This window comes from Haliotis asinina, chromosome 3 (assembly GCF_037392515.1).
Source record: "Haliotis asinina isolate JCU_RB_2024 chromosome 3, JCU_Hal_asi_v2, whole genome shotgun sequence".
In the NCBI taxonomy this organism is placed as follows: Eukaryota; Metazoa; Mollusca; class Gastropoda; order Lepetellida; family Haliotidae; genus Haliotis; species Haliotis asinina.
In genome coordinates, this window is record NC_090282.1 from 12,491,113 (window position 1) to 12,508,491 (window position 17,379).

Below are 17,379 nucleotides of genomic sequence, written 5' to 3' on the forward strand. Positions count from 1 at the left end.
GATGAAAGTTGTGTTGTGAACACAGTCGCATGACCTGTTGGCAGTGATGCACAAGGCAAGGCACAGAGGCATCCTTGAGAACTGAGTTTGAAGACACATGGTCAAACGGCAGAGCTGCTGACAAGTTGGTTGTGAGAAATCCATTTTCTGTTCATTAATCCAAATAGCAAATGACGTCCCTTTAGAAGTACGAGATTATCACTGAAATCACACAAGCGTAAGACAACTGTTGATAAAACGTTGTTTGATCAGAGTGGCAGCATTCAGCATCGGGTTAGAAGTGATCTCCAGCAGTCCATGGCGACTAAAGGGATCAGGTGGTGAGGGTCGCTGACTTGCTTGACACATGCCATTGAATTCAACTGTACAGATGAATATTCATGATTTCAGTCGATGCACAGTTACTAAGCGCCATCATGTAAACGGAATACTGCATTCGTGGCCTTTTGAGGTGTATGTTAGAACTGTGGAGGTCATTTCTAAATTCTTACGCACCATTATCCACAGTGGCGTCAAATACAAGTCTGTTTATATTCATATTGATGTGGCAGAAAACAGTACATATTCATTCATACCTGGTAGCGTATCTATAGCTATTTTTGGCAATGATTTATTAACAGAATCATGCTTATAATACATTGACTAATACAATGGTACAACGAACCATTCAAACCATGGAAGTGTCTCTGTCAATTTTGTATCGTCAGTATTGTTTTTAATGAATAGTCTCGAGTAAAATATGTGTAATGTGCGTAGTTTACTGATTGAACGGAGCACGTCACAATTTAATTCTGGACTCACAAAAGTCAAGAAACTCTCTGTGGCCACTCTCTCAGAACAACATATTTTATTCATTTGCAACTTCCAAAACATGGAAAAAACATGTATTTGGAGTAAAAGGAAATATTCTCGTCCATGGGCCAAAATGTTTTAACCCATTGGCAAGATGTGTCCAAATCGCTCTAACTTAGTGGAATTACGTCGAAATGAGTTGAATTTTATGTCACGATACTCCTAAAAGTACTTTCATTCATCTGCAACCTCCAAAACTTGGGAAAAGATATTTTTAGAGAAAAAAGGAAACATTCGCGCCCATGGGTCCAAATGTTTTTCGACAATGGGTGGGATTTTTTAAAATCGCTCTAACTTAATTCAGTCGAAATGAATTGGATTTTGTGTCATGATACTTATTAACATACATTCGTCCATTTCCAACCTCCAAAACACGTAAAAACATGTATTTTGAGTAAAAGTAAATATTCTCGTCCAGAATCTTTTTCCGCCCACGGGCGAGATTTTAAAAATCCCCCACAAGTCAATATAAGTTGAAATTTGTGTCATGATACGTATAAACATGCTTGCATACTACCATTCATTTACAATCTCAAAAAAGTTCATTCTGGACGTAGTTAAACACTCTCGCCCATGGGCTGGCCCATGGACCACTGTTCGAGTGTAAATTTCACTGAGTTTAAAATTTCGATTTTTTCATCCTTAGCACATAATCATAACAACTGCATGTCTATTTTTGTCTATTTTTATGAGAGAGTGACCACAGTGCAGAGAGTTTCTGGACTTTTGTGAGTCCAGAATTAAATTGTGGCGTGTTACTGTATAAAGGAGAATGAATCTGAAATGAATTTTGATCAGTCAGTGACAGGAAGCATACCCCCGACACGTTGTGAATATGTGACCTAAGATACATTACAGAATTAAGTCCAGAATATGACGAAAGTGTGTCGCCGCCTCGCTGGTTGCTCAGAGGATGGGGTGTTATTTGTATGTAAAATTATTGATGTCAGGTCAAGACTGGTCAATTCTTATCTGATCTGCGACGATCCGGGTCAAAATTGGTCGTCAGTACCCCATGCTTGTCGGGTGGACAGGTTCGCTGACTTGGTTGATTGTATCCTAACTACGTAGGTCGATGCTCATGTTGTTGTCTCTTGATCGTCTGGTCGATTATTTACATTTACTGAATATTGCTGTGCAGGGCGTTAAATAACAGTCAAACCAAACCATTCTGTATAGTGTCTGTATAGTGCAGCTGGTCATATTAATAAGTACATTTAGGCTTTTCGACATTTTCCACTGTGTCGGTTCACAGAAAACATAATTGTACAACTTGCTCTTTACAGTAACTCTACATCGACCAGAAAGTGGGTCCCCACGACTGCAGACTCCATACCAGCATGGATCACGACGTCGTAACGATACGACAGGTAATACGTAAACATTGTTATAATGCAAAATTTTGTTGTACACCTGTCCTAATGAAAGAGCTGCACAATCGTAAGAACTCGTTTAAAATCTTGTTAGGAAACCAGTTCAACAGTTCATATCCGAGAAAAATATAAATAAGAAAATACCACCTAATAACTTTACACTCTTTTCAATTGCTGCAAGTGTACTGCGACTCTTTTGTGAAACAGGATATATACTTCGAATTTATATGATCTAAGTTTTAACATAGCTGAAAATATGCTCACATTCAGAGAACTAGTTTATGATCAAATCGCAATTTTACAAGCAAGAACCTTATCTGAGGTAAGTTTGCCGTGACTACACAGATGATGGATACCCCTAATGCTGAAAGAATGCTGTAACTCCTGTACGGTAAGTAGTACTAGGCATTAGATATAAGCGATACGAATGAACAACTTGTTTGTTGATACAAACAGATATGTACATTAACTCCATGAAGCTGTACTGAAACATCGGTCCTAAATGTAAATATGCTTTTCAACTATTATCTTCTTAGTTTTCATCTAAGTCATTTCAAAATCGTGCCGTTTGTATTTGTGTCTGCTGATATAGTCAAGTCCCCTAAGAACCAGCAAAACACAACACAAACAATTCTAAAATATTCTATGATATATTGAGCACACCGTGAGCAAGTTACAATGATTCACGATATAGGTTTCTAGTTCAATGCAAATCTAAAGTGATAGGTCACAAAAGATAATATCACCAAAGTGTTGGTTTTCAGTGAGAAATACTTACACTAAATGTTACTCAGCGAGCGGTCTTCCATGTATGTTCGGTGTTGACAGGCGAATGGTGACACAACTCCGAGTGTAAGTCCGTGTGTGTGAGTGCGTGCGTGCGTGCGTGCATGTGTGTAACAATATATACGGGGGCGACAAAAGGTTGGTAGTCCACACATACACGGTATACGGCGAAAAAGGACCCCGCTGAAAGCAGAAAAAGGCCAGGAGAAAACGACCTCTCTGCCCAGAGAAAACGACCCACATAGGTATACAAACATTAAAGGAGATATTATTTCACCCAAATGTATTTCATTTTGCATACGCTTTCATAAACTGATTGATAGTTTGTTTGTTTTATTTTCGATATTCATGTCAGTGTAACCTTTCGCCTGCTTCAAGAAGTTACTTGAAATCCTGATCTAACATATACCGTGGCTAACTTAAATGTTACAGTCCGAAAATAGCCATACCGATATGGCATTAATTGACACTGTAGACTGTGATGAGATGTGATTGTGTGTTCTCCTGTCAATACGAATAACAACAATAATGACCAGCTGACATTGACAGTAGTAGGATACAAGGAAGCGGGTCCCGATTATGCTATAACTTTATACTGCTGGTTCTTCACGTGGAAGTGTTCCCACAAATTGTGTAGATCATGTTTAGATGTGAGATAAAATAGATAACAGATTAAGATCACCATGGAGAGTTTTTTTTATCGTTGTTAAATTGGTGTGACAACAAAAGTTCCCAAATCAATTCAATAATTCCTGCTGCTACAAGTGTTTATTTTCTGTAATTTGTATTATCATGGATTAATATTGTGATAGTTATCATTGGGTCACAATGTTTAGAGTTTTCAGTGATAGTTATTATGGGTTACATTTCTTGTAAATCCGCCACCACCTACCTTTTAAGGTAGCGCTTTAGAGTTGCCTACCTTTAGGCACTCTTTCGTATATGAGTATGTCTTTTGATTGTTGGTAAACACGTGGCGGATCGCGCGCGCGCGCACACACACACACACACAATCAGGATATACATCCTAAGTGCATTACTCCCATTTAATAAGCCACGTTTTATGTATTTCAGGAGCCTGAACTTGACCCTGAGGAATTATACAGACAGCATATTGTAGAGAGTACGTAGATATTTCTGCTTCGCTGGAGGGTTTCCCTATCGTACCTTTGTCAATAAAACTTCAGCGAACAAATAAACACTGCAGGACAGATACACAAAACAGTGGGGTAGATACATGTAACTAGTCCTTGATCTGAAAACAATCAATATCAATTGGCATGAAAGTAATTACTGAGAGTTTTCAAGCGTATAAGTGTGTATTTCAGGAGTGAAGGATGGGCTGTGCCTTGCAGTTAGGAACAACCAAGTCCACATCACGGTCGATAACATCAAACCTCTCCTCAAACTGCTCAACATCAACACCTGTGACGAAGAGGTCATTGACCTCATCAGGAATGCTTTCACTGATAGTAAGGTGTAATACGTAGCGAAATATAGTTTGGAGGTGTCATTGTCCTACTGGTGCAGCAAGTCTCCCTAAGATATGTCATCAAGAATGAAGCTTCTACATTGCCACAATCAGGCGTAGATTTCTCCACTTGATGCGTACCTGTTGGAGTCTTCAGGCGTAGATTTCTCCTCTTGATGCATACCCTGTGGAGTCTTGAGGCGTAGATGTCTCTGCTTGATGCATATCCGTGGGAGTCTTCAGGCGTAGATGTTTCCGCTTGATGCATATCCGTTAGAGTCTTGAGGCGTAGATGTCTCAGCTTAATCCATGCCTGTTTACGCGTGCATGTTTTTAGGAATGGACGTATCCGCATTTAGTTTACCAGCATTTATGCATCTTACGGCATGAATAACCACGTGTTAAGTTTGCAGTTGAGAATCTCTGATTGTAGATGTCTCCAAAACTGTGGCTTTAACGAGAGATGCAAAACCACAAGCACACTACTCACGTAAATGTTAATGTATAGTAGTAAACTATTTTGTGTAATAATGTTATTATGATCAACTTTTCGTCAAAATCTATATACGCTGCATGGTCTTTCTTCAGCTGGAGGAGAGATTAAGGCAGATGATTTCGAAAAGGTGCTCCTCAACAGAATTCTCACAAAGGACGAGGAAATAGAAAACGCGATAGAAGATGCCTACCGTATCGTAGATGTTGACGGCGATGGCGTCGTAACCGCTGCTGACATATACAAGCTGATGCTGGCCATAGGAGAGATCATCAGTGACGACGAACTCATGCACATGCTTAAAATGGTTGACAGTGATGGAGACGGCCGAATCACATTTGAAGGTAACATCCTTTTGAAACACGTTTCAATAATAGCCTCGGAGACGCTAAGTTTACGTGTTGATGCAATATAAACTTAATTACTATGAAAGAGATTAGTTACTCAATGTTGTTTATACAAGGAGTTCTGAAGAAAACATTGGGAACGGTAAATCTGAATCGTAATGACACTCTACTTGAAAAATATTTTATTTTCCCTTTGTATCCGTTTGGTCCAGCTGGTAAAAGGTAAGCCTAATGTATTTCAAGATTTTAGGAAATTCATTCTTGGTATGGAGGACCCGGAGACCGCAAGTGAAGAACATTGTGAAGAACAAGCACTTACGGATAACACTGAACCGCCAATCCCTGCCATCTGCCAGCCCCTACCAGATCACAAGAAGAGGAGAAGTCTGTTCACTTATGGCGGCATGATAGCTAAACAATTGTCTGTTGTTGCACGCATGAAGGAGCTTGTGGATGTTTCTGGGCAGCAGAAGGCGACAGACGAAGGCGCAAAAGACAATGAAAATGGTTATGACAAAACAGCAAATGAAAGCATTGAAGTTGCTAAGACACAGGACGAGAAGCAAAAAGAGCTTGGCACTGAAGAAATTAATGTAAAAGATGGTGAGGGTGTTGCAATGAGAGATGTTACAATTGAGAAGCTAAGTACTGAAGGTGAAATCCAAATTGCACGCGACAATGATTTCCAGGTTATGGACGAGATTAGGAAAAATATGTACAGCCCACCACTGCGCACGACAAACACAGGTGTTCCCACAACGGAACACTCATCCAGGAAGAGAGAAGATATGAAAGGCAATGAACCACATTTGGATAAGAATACACCTGGTATTACTAGAATAAACATATCCGTTGGGGGTTGTTCTGATGACTTTATGGCCTTAATTGAAAAGCAGTCGATTCCCGAAAATGATTTTAATAAAGGAAAAGAAGACAATTGTACCATGTCACGAACTCAGGGTGTTTCTGAAAATGAGGTTGAGGAACAGAACGTACAACCCGGAGAGCATTCTCAAAATCCAGTTGTTTCAGTGCAAAACGAATGTCCACCAACGCGCTACAGTGAAAAGAGTCCATATTATGGTCGCATTAGGCCCAAAGTGTTCAGCATGAATCCTCTACCTCCACTTGACAATAGTGAAACGAAGAGGAAAGAATCGGTAAGTAGTATCAGCACTGAAAGTACTGCAACTGATCCAGTATGTCATTCTAATATAAAGGCCGTTGTCGAGATGGTTGATAAACAAATTCAGACATCAGAAGAATTTGATGAGAATATAGGAGAGTTCGGTCATGCAACTGGTGTGATTATGAGAACCAAGGCTGACACTGAATCACGGTTTGAGGACACTTCACCGGACAATATGCCTCTCAGGCGAGACAGTGCTACTATAACAGAGGTCCAGGGCATACCTGAGCGACTGCGGAAGATGAAATGTTTACAGAAGGCTATTCTGAAAAGGAGAAATACAAGTTTTGATATAAACAGAACACAAACGAAAAGTACCTCATCAATCGCCCAGTTACAGAGACAATCCACATCATATGGCCTATTTAAACACTTGACGGACCGGCCACGACAAGTGATGTCCGTTGCTGAAATACACCCGTGCCATAAAGTAGAAAAGGAAGAGACAATTATGTCACCAAGTCCTCCAAAGACAGGATTCAGACGTTTTGCAGAGAAATTCCGTACATCAACACCTTCATCAGACAGTTTATATGATATCGGTTCTTCAATTAATTCCAAGAACATAAGCATTATTGATGTTTCCAGTGACATAATTGACGAAAGTCAATACCAACCTGATGTAAAGCGTTCAGAGAAGCATCACGGGTTCAAGAGTATACGCCCATTATCTCGGGTACTTATGGCCTTAAGATCAAATTGCAATGCAAAGAAGGTCCAATCAGAAGACGTTACTTCTATATCCAGATTTTTAGAAGAAAATGGAACACCTTATGCAAAGACGAGTCCTGGAACTGAACGTAAGGCTACTCCCATGAAACCAAAACCTTTGTCCAGATGTAATACCCTCCTGAACCTTGAGCTGCCCATTGAAAATACGTTCAGACCCAAATTGAAGAGAACTTCAACACTGACACGTATTCCGGTTGATACAGGAACCAAACATAATGCTCCTGTGTTCTTGGGATAATTTGTTTGGGAAAATGGTCAGTTACTTTGGCGAAGACATTGTTCATTTATGGATAGGTTTCCTTTCTGGATGTTACGAAAATGTTATCACCGTTGTGCTGTTGAATAAGAACGGCATTTCTAAAATCTTCGTTTCATGTGACAGTTATTATCACTATATATATATATATGCAATCAATAAATGAGTGATTAAGTCACTGTTAGCATGTTTTAACAACGTGTGTGTGTGTGATGGATAGGCGAGACAGAATAGAACCAGGGACAAAAGAAGGATAGGACTTACTTACTAAAACACCTTTCAAGTGTGTGTATGTATGGATGTATATGTGTATGTATGTGTGTGTGTGTGTGTGCGTGTGGATGTATGCGTGAATGAGTTTACTTTTACGCTGCGCTTAGCAATATTCCAGGCTATATGGCGGCGGTCTGTAAATAATCGTGTCTGGACCAGACAATCCAGTGATCAACAACATAAGCATCGATCTGCGCAATTGGGAACCGATGGCATGTGTCAACCAAGTCAGTGAGCCTGACCTCCCGATCCCGTTAATCGCTTCTTACGTCAAGCAGTCACCTTTTATGGCAAGCAAGGGTTGCAGAATGCCTATTCTACCCCGGGACCTTCACGGGTCTGGATGTATGCTTGTATATATGTATGGAATATAACAGGACAGACATATCTGTCATATTCAGTAAATGGCAAAATATAATTCTTAAACATTTAAGAAAGGGTGTTTTGTCAGTCGAATGAAAATAAATTCGATAGGTATTTAAAACCTAATTGAATACCTGTATTTACGCAAACGGTATGTATTTCATCCGTCACACTGTTGAAATGAGGAATAACTATAGACATCTGGTGCCCTCACTGTTTTACAGTAATACAGGTTTATCATACAGACAGAAGAGACCTTGATTATGGAAATGATTGTGGAACTGCTCCTCTACTTTTTAGACATACCTTTCTGAATACATAATATGATGACAACATATATGTTATTATGTCAGTACAAATGGCGACGATGATAAGTTCAAACCTTCAAGGGCGCCTTGCGTAAAAACGAACCATCTTCTTGCTTCTTGGTGGGGATCACTGTTCGTGGACTTCAGAATAAACGGAAGAGCTATACATTATATTGTAATCCGTGCAGGGCGTTCTCATTCACAATTTCATCCTGACATGACTCTCAATTTTAATCCACGTGTGAACTTTTATGCTATTAATTCAATTACAATAGAAATTAGACATTATGTTTCTTATTTGGTTCATGAGTGTCCTGTCCCGTTGCGAGATTATATAAGGGAACTTGATGTCACATGTTTATAAATGTGTACATGAACAATATATATAATCAAAAAAGTAGAATATACAAGTTAAAAATGTACAAGGACACCATTCAACTCATTCTATAACCGACATATAATTTCCAAATTTCCAGATATAAATTGTGACATGTCATTAACTGATTAGTAGAGAAGCAAAGGTTCGTGTGTACTATTCTGTTTTCTGCCCATACCCACTAAGACATGTGTCGTCCAGGAGTTCACATATTGCTGCACCTTCATGCAAACTGCCTTTATTTGTTCAGCATCGTGTGCGGTTATGTGCAATCCACAGAATCACTGCACCAACCGGAGGATGTTTGGGATATGTTGCACAGCAGCTTATGAAATGTACATTTCTTTAACCATTTCTGTTTACCTGTATGCATCAGAATCTTTACACGAACTGACAGCTGAGGTACTAATAAAAGCGTAGAATACAGACAATCAATACCCGATATTGCCTCGGGGTGTTAAATCGTGATCTAATGACGTGATCATGCCCTGCCACAGACGTCAAACGGTGCTGCATGATGTATTTTAACAGTTGGTTATATGAAGTAACATAAAGTGTTGCCTGATTTATTCCAAGGATGCTATGTGAATATAACCACATTTTTAACATGACATGTTGATGGTTGGGGGCACTGAATATATCATACCGACATCCCTTGAGTTGATTGACATGTCACATTGTACATATACTGTTAAGATGATGTACTGCTTGCCTGCATTTTGACGGGTATTATAAATAAAAAAAATATATGGTAAATGTGGTAATATATTGTCGGTTGCTGTTACCAAGGAAGACTTCTCGTGAAAAGTAAAGCTTAAAGAACAAGATTTGTTGTCTAATGGAGGGTTAAAGCTTTCATACCTACGTATGCCACGGTGCTATTTTACTGCAGCTAGCCACCTAACTGGGTGTTAAAACCACATTTATATCAATGGCACCCAGCGACGCTCTCGGTTACTCACGCAGCTTTAAATTTGTTTCCAACGCCGCACTCCGATACATTTGAATTTAATGATGGCAGTCTGTAAACAATCAAGCCGGGCCCAGTCACACCAGTAGGTTCCATGAAGTCAAAAGATGAAGACATGACCCGAGAAGGTGGATGGGTACCTATTGTTGTTGGAGTCCAAACGGGACAAATCTAGAAGACATAGTTGAGCTGTAGTGGTGTAGGAGTATGGCATTGATAGTTACGTATGTGTGGTGACTGTATTAATCTTGACTTCTTTAGTTAAGGTAGTTCAGTTAGAATCTATGGCGCTCTCTTCCCACGAATAAGCATGCACAAGATACCCACCCCGGGCTGACCTGACATTTTATCCCGTTTGCCCAGCGCCTGGCAGGGGAACACGCATCATCTCACGACACGATTCAAACATCAAACCTTGTGGGTAAAAAACCAGACCGAGACTGTGAAAGAGCAGACGAGTCCTTTTAAGTTTAAATCTGCCCCTTGTCTGACGCTAGACCAAAGTTATTTGAATGGAGACAAGCCTCGGGTAGACATACACTGCAAGTTTGATTCAAACTCAACACCGCTTTGTGTCCATTAGTTTCATGACATTCAAACTTTTAGGCAAACCAAAGTGAATGTAGTGTCACAAGGCACACATTATCGATACTAATAACGCGTACTACAGTCGAATGTGCACAGTGAAACCAATTTCTTCAGTAAACACTAGACCCGTGAAGGTCCCGGGGTAGAATAGGCCTTCAGCAACCCATGCTTGCCATAACAGGTGACTATGCTTGTCGTAAGAGGCGACTAACGGGATCGGGTGGTCAGACTAGCTGACTTGGTTGACGCATGTCATCGGTTCCCAATTGCGCAGATCGATGCTCATGTTGTTGATCACTGGATTGTCTGGTCCAGACTCGATTATTTACAGACCGTCGCCATATAGCTGGAATATTGCTAAGTGCGACGTAAAACTAAACTCACTCACTCACTCACTCAGTAAACACTAACTGTTGCTGGTATTTATTTGGTAATACTTCTACTTCGTCTTGGTTGGTTCATTGTATAGAGGACATTGTGATGTAGAAGAATAGTCTATTGCACTGGGAACTCAGGATCTTAATGGATGGAAAATATGAATGACAAAACTCCTGACACTGTCTAGCACTAATATCGCTATTAACAACAAGACTCGTTCAAAATGATTTAGGAATTTATTGTTATCTTCACCTCTCTGATATGTGCTCTTGGAACATACACTGATGCTTGTATGATTTATACAACGGATGAACACAATATATACCAAACAATGGAAGAAGCAATATCACCAGACGCAAGCATTTAAGTACAGGTAATGCATGTTGCAACGGCAAGACTTTGGGCGGTACACCTCAAATGACAAGGTTTACACTTTGATTCTCTGGAATAACTCCAATACATTCTCAGGTTCTTGATGGGGTCAGAAGTATATATCAGATGAACAAGGCCATTTTATGGTCATTGGTACTGACTGGCATATGGTATTATGTACAAACTGAACATCTCAAACACATAGGACTATTCTGTAAATGGATGTACGGTAGGTTAGACTATGCATCACAATCCTGTACATAGATGCTTAATGTGACTTTGGTAATGGACCTGCAGATAATTGATATAATCTTTGTCACTGACAGGTGAAATTTCAAAATGCTATGTATAAAAGCTAAGGATTTGAATGCTGTAATCATCACGACAGTTATTTCTTTGGTCTGTCATCACTATACTGGCACATGACAACTGAAATAAATACATTGCATTGTACCAGTCACAACACATTAGACTACAATGCAACCTCTCTTCCTGCCATTGTTACTTTCACCCTGGGTAGTCCAGAAAATTTCTTTATTCAGATTGCCTAGGCCCATTCCTTAAAATAGCTTCACTCTCTAACATCACCACCTCCATGGAATGGATACACATGAAACCTGAAGCAGATCCGGGCATATCTTTCATGCAAATCTCAGGAATGACAAAGTTTTGGATAGTATGTTATGTAGTAAACAGAGCATATATTCATGAAACATAACTTTACCAAAACATAAATCTGATGATGATTGCTGTACGTAATAGTGGTTTGATGCAATCTCTTAATCCGTTCAATTCACAATGTTGAATGAAATTTTGTACAAAATCAATATGATGGATAAAACACAAAATTCCAGCTAGATAATGAACAACAGATAGATCCACATCCAGTTGGTCTGCAGGTGGTGGATCTTTGAAATGTGTGACTGAGTCTTCACACAGAAACATCACAGTTCAATCAGAATCACCAGTCTTGATCCCTCTTCAGTGGTAACAATAGGCAGAAAGCAATCAGCACCCAATACTGACACAATCAGGAATTTATTGGACTGAATTTTGTTAATAATATCTGAGATTCAAAGAGCGTTTCAAACATATTACATCCACAGCATGATAATGAAGGATTGGCTATGAAATAATGACATTGGACAAGGAGTTATATACCACAAACAAAACAGTGTGGTACCTGTTCACAAGGTTGTAGTTTGCTAAATCACATTGTTGGTATGCAAGAAAAGGCTCATGGAGTGAATACATTGGCATTTTCCCCTCTGAAGCATTAACAGGATAACTCTCCAACAACAAATCTTGAGGCAACAAAATGAAGTTTTCATTCTAGCGCATTGCTTTATCAGTAAGGATGAACCTGACCATGCTGATGCCTCTGAGGATGTGCAGAAAAAAATACAATCCTTTCACCAGAACCAAAACTTCACCAGTCTTCACAAGAGAACGACTATCAGGTTGTTGGCTGGCCTTGCTCCCAGCAAATGCTAGACTAGGATCAGAAACCACTTTCCACATGGACCACAATACACAGAGAAGGTAACTGCCAAACAGGCTCACATTACATCTGACTATCTGTGGAATGGTATGACATGTAAATGTATATTGTAATCATCTGAAGCAGCATACAAACAACACAATGTTCCAGTCAAAAATGACTGGCTCCAAAAGGGATTGTTCAAACCACCATGTGTGTGGCAAAAAATGACTTGAATATAATGATGAGTATTACCTGTGGTTTCACATGACAAGAATATAGCAGCCACTCAGAGATCTTTTGATCCTTGTAAATATTGATTCTGCACATAAATAGAAAAAGAAATTTTTGTCCCACAAACATTTTTAGTGGAAATGTCAAGCTGCAAGTAATAATTTGTTGAACTGAATGGTCACATGGACATTCAATTTGTTTTCTAAATATAACAGAAGAAGCACCCTCCAACAGGAGTTATCCTCCTTGTTTTGTTCAATTACACATCTTCATCTGCAACTTTCTGCACTTCATATTTCCGATTTCCTGTTGTTGTTACAGTTATAATGGGATTTGTATTTGGGTTCTTTGGTTTAGGTGAGGGAATGTCATCACCATGATTCAGCGGCTCAAATCGTGTTGGTAGCCGTGGTGATGACGGCCTTACTGTAGGTCTGTACAACTTAGTAGGGTCGGTTACTGGTGTGACCAGAGAGGATTTGAGTATAGGTGTAATGACTGGTTTGTCTCGGACGGCGTTGGCAGATTGAGGTTCTGCTGCAGGAGTACAGAGGGAGCCGCGTCTTCCATCACCCATCTTGTCTGAAGGCCGCATGGGTCCGCTGTAGCTGTGAGCACGTGGTCGCCACTTTTGTATGTTGGGAATTGCTACCATAGAACTGGGCTGAATCACATATCTGGGAAAGCCAGAAAAAGCAAGATGTCTATTGTTTTCATACTAAAGAAGTGTACAAGAGGTAAGGAGAAATTGATGTCCCATTCAAAATATTGGCATTTTGCTGATTTTGCTGATCAATGCTCGGTCATTTACACACCACTGTCACATAGCCTATTATAGTGCAAACATTAAACCAGAAACAAAATAAACATACACGTGTATGTGGATGAGTTTCTAGTGATGGTGAAAGAGGTCATACTCGCACTCTTTCCCGTACTTTAAGACCGCGTTTTGCGGATGGGTTAGTGATAGTGAAAGAGGTTATACTCAAACTATATCCCCAACTTTAAGGTAGTGTTTTGGGGGCTGATTAGTGATGGTGAAAGACGTCATACTCACACTATATCCCCAACTTTGAGGCGGCGTTTTGGGGATGGGTTAGCGATGGTGTAGGAGATCATGGGAGTGGATCTGATGCTTCTCTCACAGTAGTCATCCTGACAGAGATCGAGACTCTTCAACCGATTTCTGATTACATCGGCAAGGTTCAGGTGGTCGGAATGTTGGAATCCAACAAAGGGATTCTTGTGACTAGAATGACTCAACTTTCTGGTACAACTGTTTGAGCTTGTCTGGAAGACAGTGAGATTTTAAGGATAAAAACACAGCATCTATGAGAAGGAGAGTAACTAAAGGTCACAGCCTACTTGTGATATGCTTTCATCCTGTTCAATGCTGAGGTACTAAACATGTGACTCCTATGTGACTCCTTCTTCACAGAATGTGAAGGTAACAATATAATACAACAGTACATATATCCAGCAAAATACTGTAAAATATTAACTGCAATACTTTATTCAATATTAAGCCATATGTCTAGATTAAATCTGTGTAGTCAAGGATTAAAATGAAGAAGGAGTTTTTTATCCCACTTATGAAAAGACTGAAGATATGCTTTAGATGTAATTTTAATATTCAGTATTTACTGTTGAAATCACCTGTGGTGTGACTGGCAACCAATACCTTGCCTTGCATACACAATACATGTGCTCTGCATGCAGGACCTGTGTCCTGTACATGTGCTGAGGCCACTACCCATCTTGTTAGGAACATATAGTTTATACTGACAAACAAGCACATCCTTCATAGCAATGATTCATAGTCTAGTGGATAAAACCGCCAAGCTAGAAATTTATTTGTGACCAGGTATCAACAGATGAGTGAAATAATTCTAAGTCAAGGGCTTTTCTTCAGAAAATCCCCTGGCAACTATGAAAAAAATAATACAAGACACTTGTTATTGATGTGATACTTCCTTATTATTTACACATGATATTTCTGGGCTAATACTTGCCCTTCATTCATGAGACAAAGGGTCAAATATTATCCCAGAAACATGTGTAAATAATAAAGAAGCTGCAGATCCATGACAAGTGTCTTGTATTACCCTACCAACTTCTAAATGCATATCTAACACAAAAACATACAGAAAGTGCCTTTACTCTGTAAATGGAGAACCTGGCGAGACAATAGGTGATATCACTGGAGGTTTATAAACTTACATCTGACATGTCATCCCTTGTTTTCTGTCTCTCTGTTCTATAAATAGCAATGGGGATTTCCCCTGTGGCTGTACACAAGCCTTGGTATAATTCTCCATATGTGGGAAACCTTGCCACAGTGGTGTGACGAACCCGGATCTGAAATTATCAGTTATCATACAAAACATTAGAAAAAGCTCTCAAGGAAATACTTCTACTATAACTGTTATATAACTTGTACCTACAATGCTTTGCATAATAACACGAGGCAAGAGGAATACTTGTTTTTCAATTGTTTATCCTCAGAAAACCTGGCGGGGAATTATTCATTATTTAAAATCACCACTCAAAGTAGCATTACTTTAAAGTTCTGAAGTAATTTACTTTTGGCAATTTATGAAGTGTATGTGGTGTTAAAAACAATCTAAAACACATTTTCATTTAAGTCTACATCTCTGGCCAATAAAAACATTAGAATGTTATTTTCATTTTCGTTCCTATTCCTGAATAATACTTCCAGTGAGTGCATAAAACAAGAAACAAAATTGGTCTGGTCTAATTGTCAAGGTGTATCATTTGATAGTGAACAAACATTAAGTACTAGCATCCAATCCTGGGGACCAAAATCAACAAACTACTGTCATTCATTGAGAGAGTGGTTTCACATCAGAAATACTGTGGTATAAAAATACTTGCACGACATTTACAATTCAGAAATCATGCCATAGCATATGGTGTATGGGAGAAACAAGACACTACTAGAAAATAGCTGCATCTGAAACTCACACTAGAAAGATGTCCTGAATTCTCCTCTGCATCAATGCCCAGCAACAGTCTCACAAATGTAATCAGGTAGCCTTTCACAAATGTCTGAAAGTGTGGGGAGATATGGAAGATTTCTATAACAGATACATAGCTTCCTGTATAACATCATCAAGTATTTCACTTCTCAAACAAATTACACTTTGTTTTATTTTGTCATAATTATATTCAAGACATGTCAAGCCCAAAGGGAGATAACTGACAGTTGAAGAGGAAGAGAGGTCAAGTTTGATATAATACAAAGTGGGGTTAACTGAAGCTAACATAAAATTATTCCAAAATCCTCTAAAAGGGATTTGTTTAGACCTGCCTAGATGCTATCTTTGTCTCCAAGTCAGTATGAGTGAGTTGAGTGAGTGAGTTTAATCACCAGACTACCACACTGATCCCAAGTCAGTAGGAAATGTCTTACCTGAGAAAGTGAGACAATAGAACGTTGTCTTAACAGTTAGCCATAACAAAGTGGCCTGCAAATAAGTCTTAACCAGAGAAACCAGAAATGTTCATTCTAGGCAGGACGACTGCACCATTTGTGCAGTGATATTTAACATGTCGCACTGTACAGGTAACTGATCAGTTTGTTTTCGCTTGGCAACTCAAGCAAAACTCAAGCTTAAGTATGTCTTGGATTCCTCTTGTTGACTTCACCTGGATGGCAAGTTTATAAAAAGGAGTGAACTCATAAAAGTAACTAGTAGTGTACGGCTAAAATGTTTGACATTTGCCATGATCCACAATATTTTCTAAATGACCCACATAACTGAGGGCTGGTGGGCCATGGGCTCACTCTTTACAAATCCTTGAGTGAACACTGAAAACAGTAACAGCCGAGATCCTTGCCACTAGGACAGGGAATCTGTCAAATGACCTTCATGTTAATGATAGTAACTACAAGTGGGACTAAATCTAACCCAGGAGTGCCTGGTACCAGCTAGACTTACCTGGTGACCCGTGAAGGTCCCGGGGTAGAATAGGCCTTCAGCAACCCATGCTTGCCATAAAAGGCGACTCAGCTTGTCGTAAGAGGCGACTAACGGGATCGGGTGGTCAGGCTCGCTGCCTTGGTTGACGCATGTCATCGGTTCCCAATTGCTCAGATCGATGCTCATGTTGTTGATCACTGGATTGTCTGGTCCAGACTCGATTATTTACAGACCGCCGCCATATAGCTGGAATATTGCTGAGTGCGGCGTAAAACTAAACTCACTCACTCACTCACTCACTAGACTTACCTGGTACAAGAGAGTGTCCAACATGCTGGCACTGAACACCTGCCCTGCAGCAAAGGGCAGTCGGAAGATGTGACTCATGTTTGACCCCATCGTCTGCTTCAGTTTCTGGAATAACAACATTCAAGCTGTGGTCATATTCCAGCATTCTCAAATATATGTTGATCAAACATCACAAACAGCTGTATCACTGACCCATCTGGTCCATTGTCAGCTGATCACAAAGAAGTTGGAGCATTGTACTTAAATGCAATGGACGCAGTTCCAAAAATCTCAACAAACATCAAC

At 39.7% G+C, this 17,379-nt stretch overlaps 2 protein-coding genes across 7 annotated transcripts in view; one reads left to right on the forward strand and one right to left on the reverse strand.

Annotated features, from left to right (window-relative positions):
- The first annotated feature begins 2,192 nt into the window (after positions 1 to 2,192).
- On the forward strand, positions 2,193 to 7,481 carry LOC137277435 (uncharacterized). The gene is made up of 5 exons (XM_067809162.1): positions 2,193 to 2,222; positions 4,086 to 4,134; positions 4,340 to 4,483; positions 5,071 to 5,319; positions 5,566 to 7,481. Exons 1-5 carry the CDS (start codon positions 2,193 to 2,195, stop codon positions 7,479 to 7,481), a joined length of 2,388 nt encoding a protein of 795 aa, XP_067665263.1.
- Positions 7,482 to 10,976: 3,495 nt separating this feature from the next.
- Positions 10,977 to 17,379, reverse strand: part of LOC137277489 (potassium channel subfamily T member 2-like) — a 58,567-nt gene continuing 52,164 nt past the window's right edge. For all 6 annotated transcript variants that reach the window (XM_067809232.1, XM_067809231.1, XM_067809227.1 and 3 more), the window contains 5 exons: positions 17,095 to 17,199; positions 15,827 to 15,910; positions 15,062 to 15,199; positions 13,899 to 14,131; positions 10,977 to 13,518 (listed from right to left, as the gene is read on the reverse strand). In XM_067809232.1, the coding sequence (XP_067665333.1) occupies positions 13,101 to 13,518; positions 13,899 to 14,131; positions 15,062 to 15,199; positions 15,827 to 15,910; positions 17,095 to 17,199 (978 nt within the window). In that variant the 3' untranslated portion in view covers positions 10,977 to 13,100. The remainder of the gene's footprint in view (positions 13,519 to 13,898; positions 14,132 to 15,061; positions 15,200 to 15,826; positions 15,911 to 17,094; positions 17,200 to 17,379) is intronic.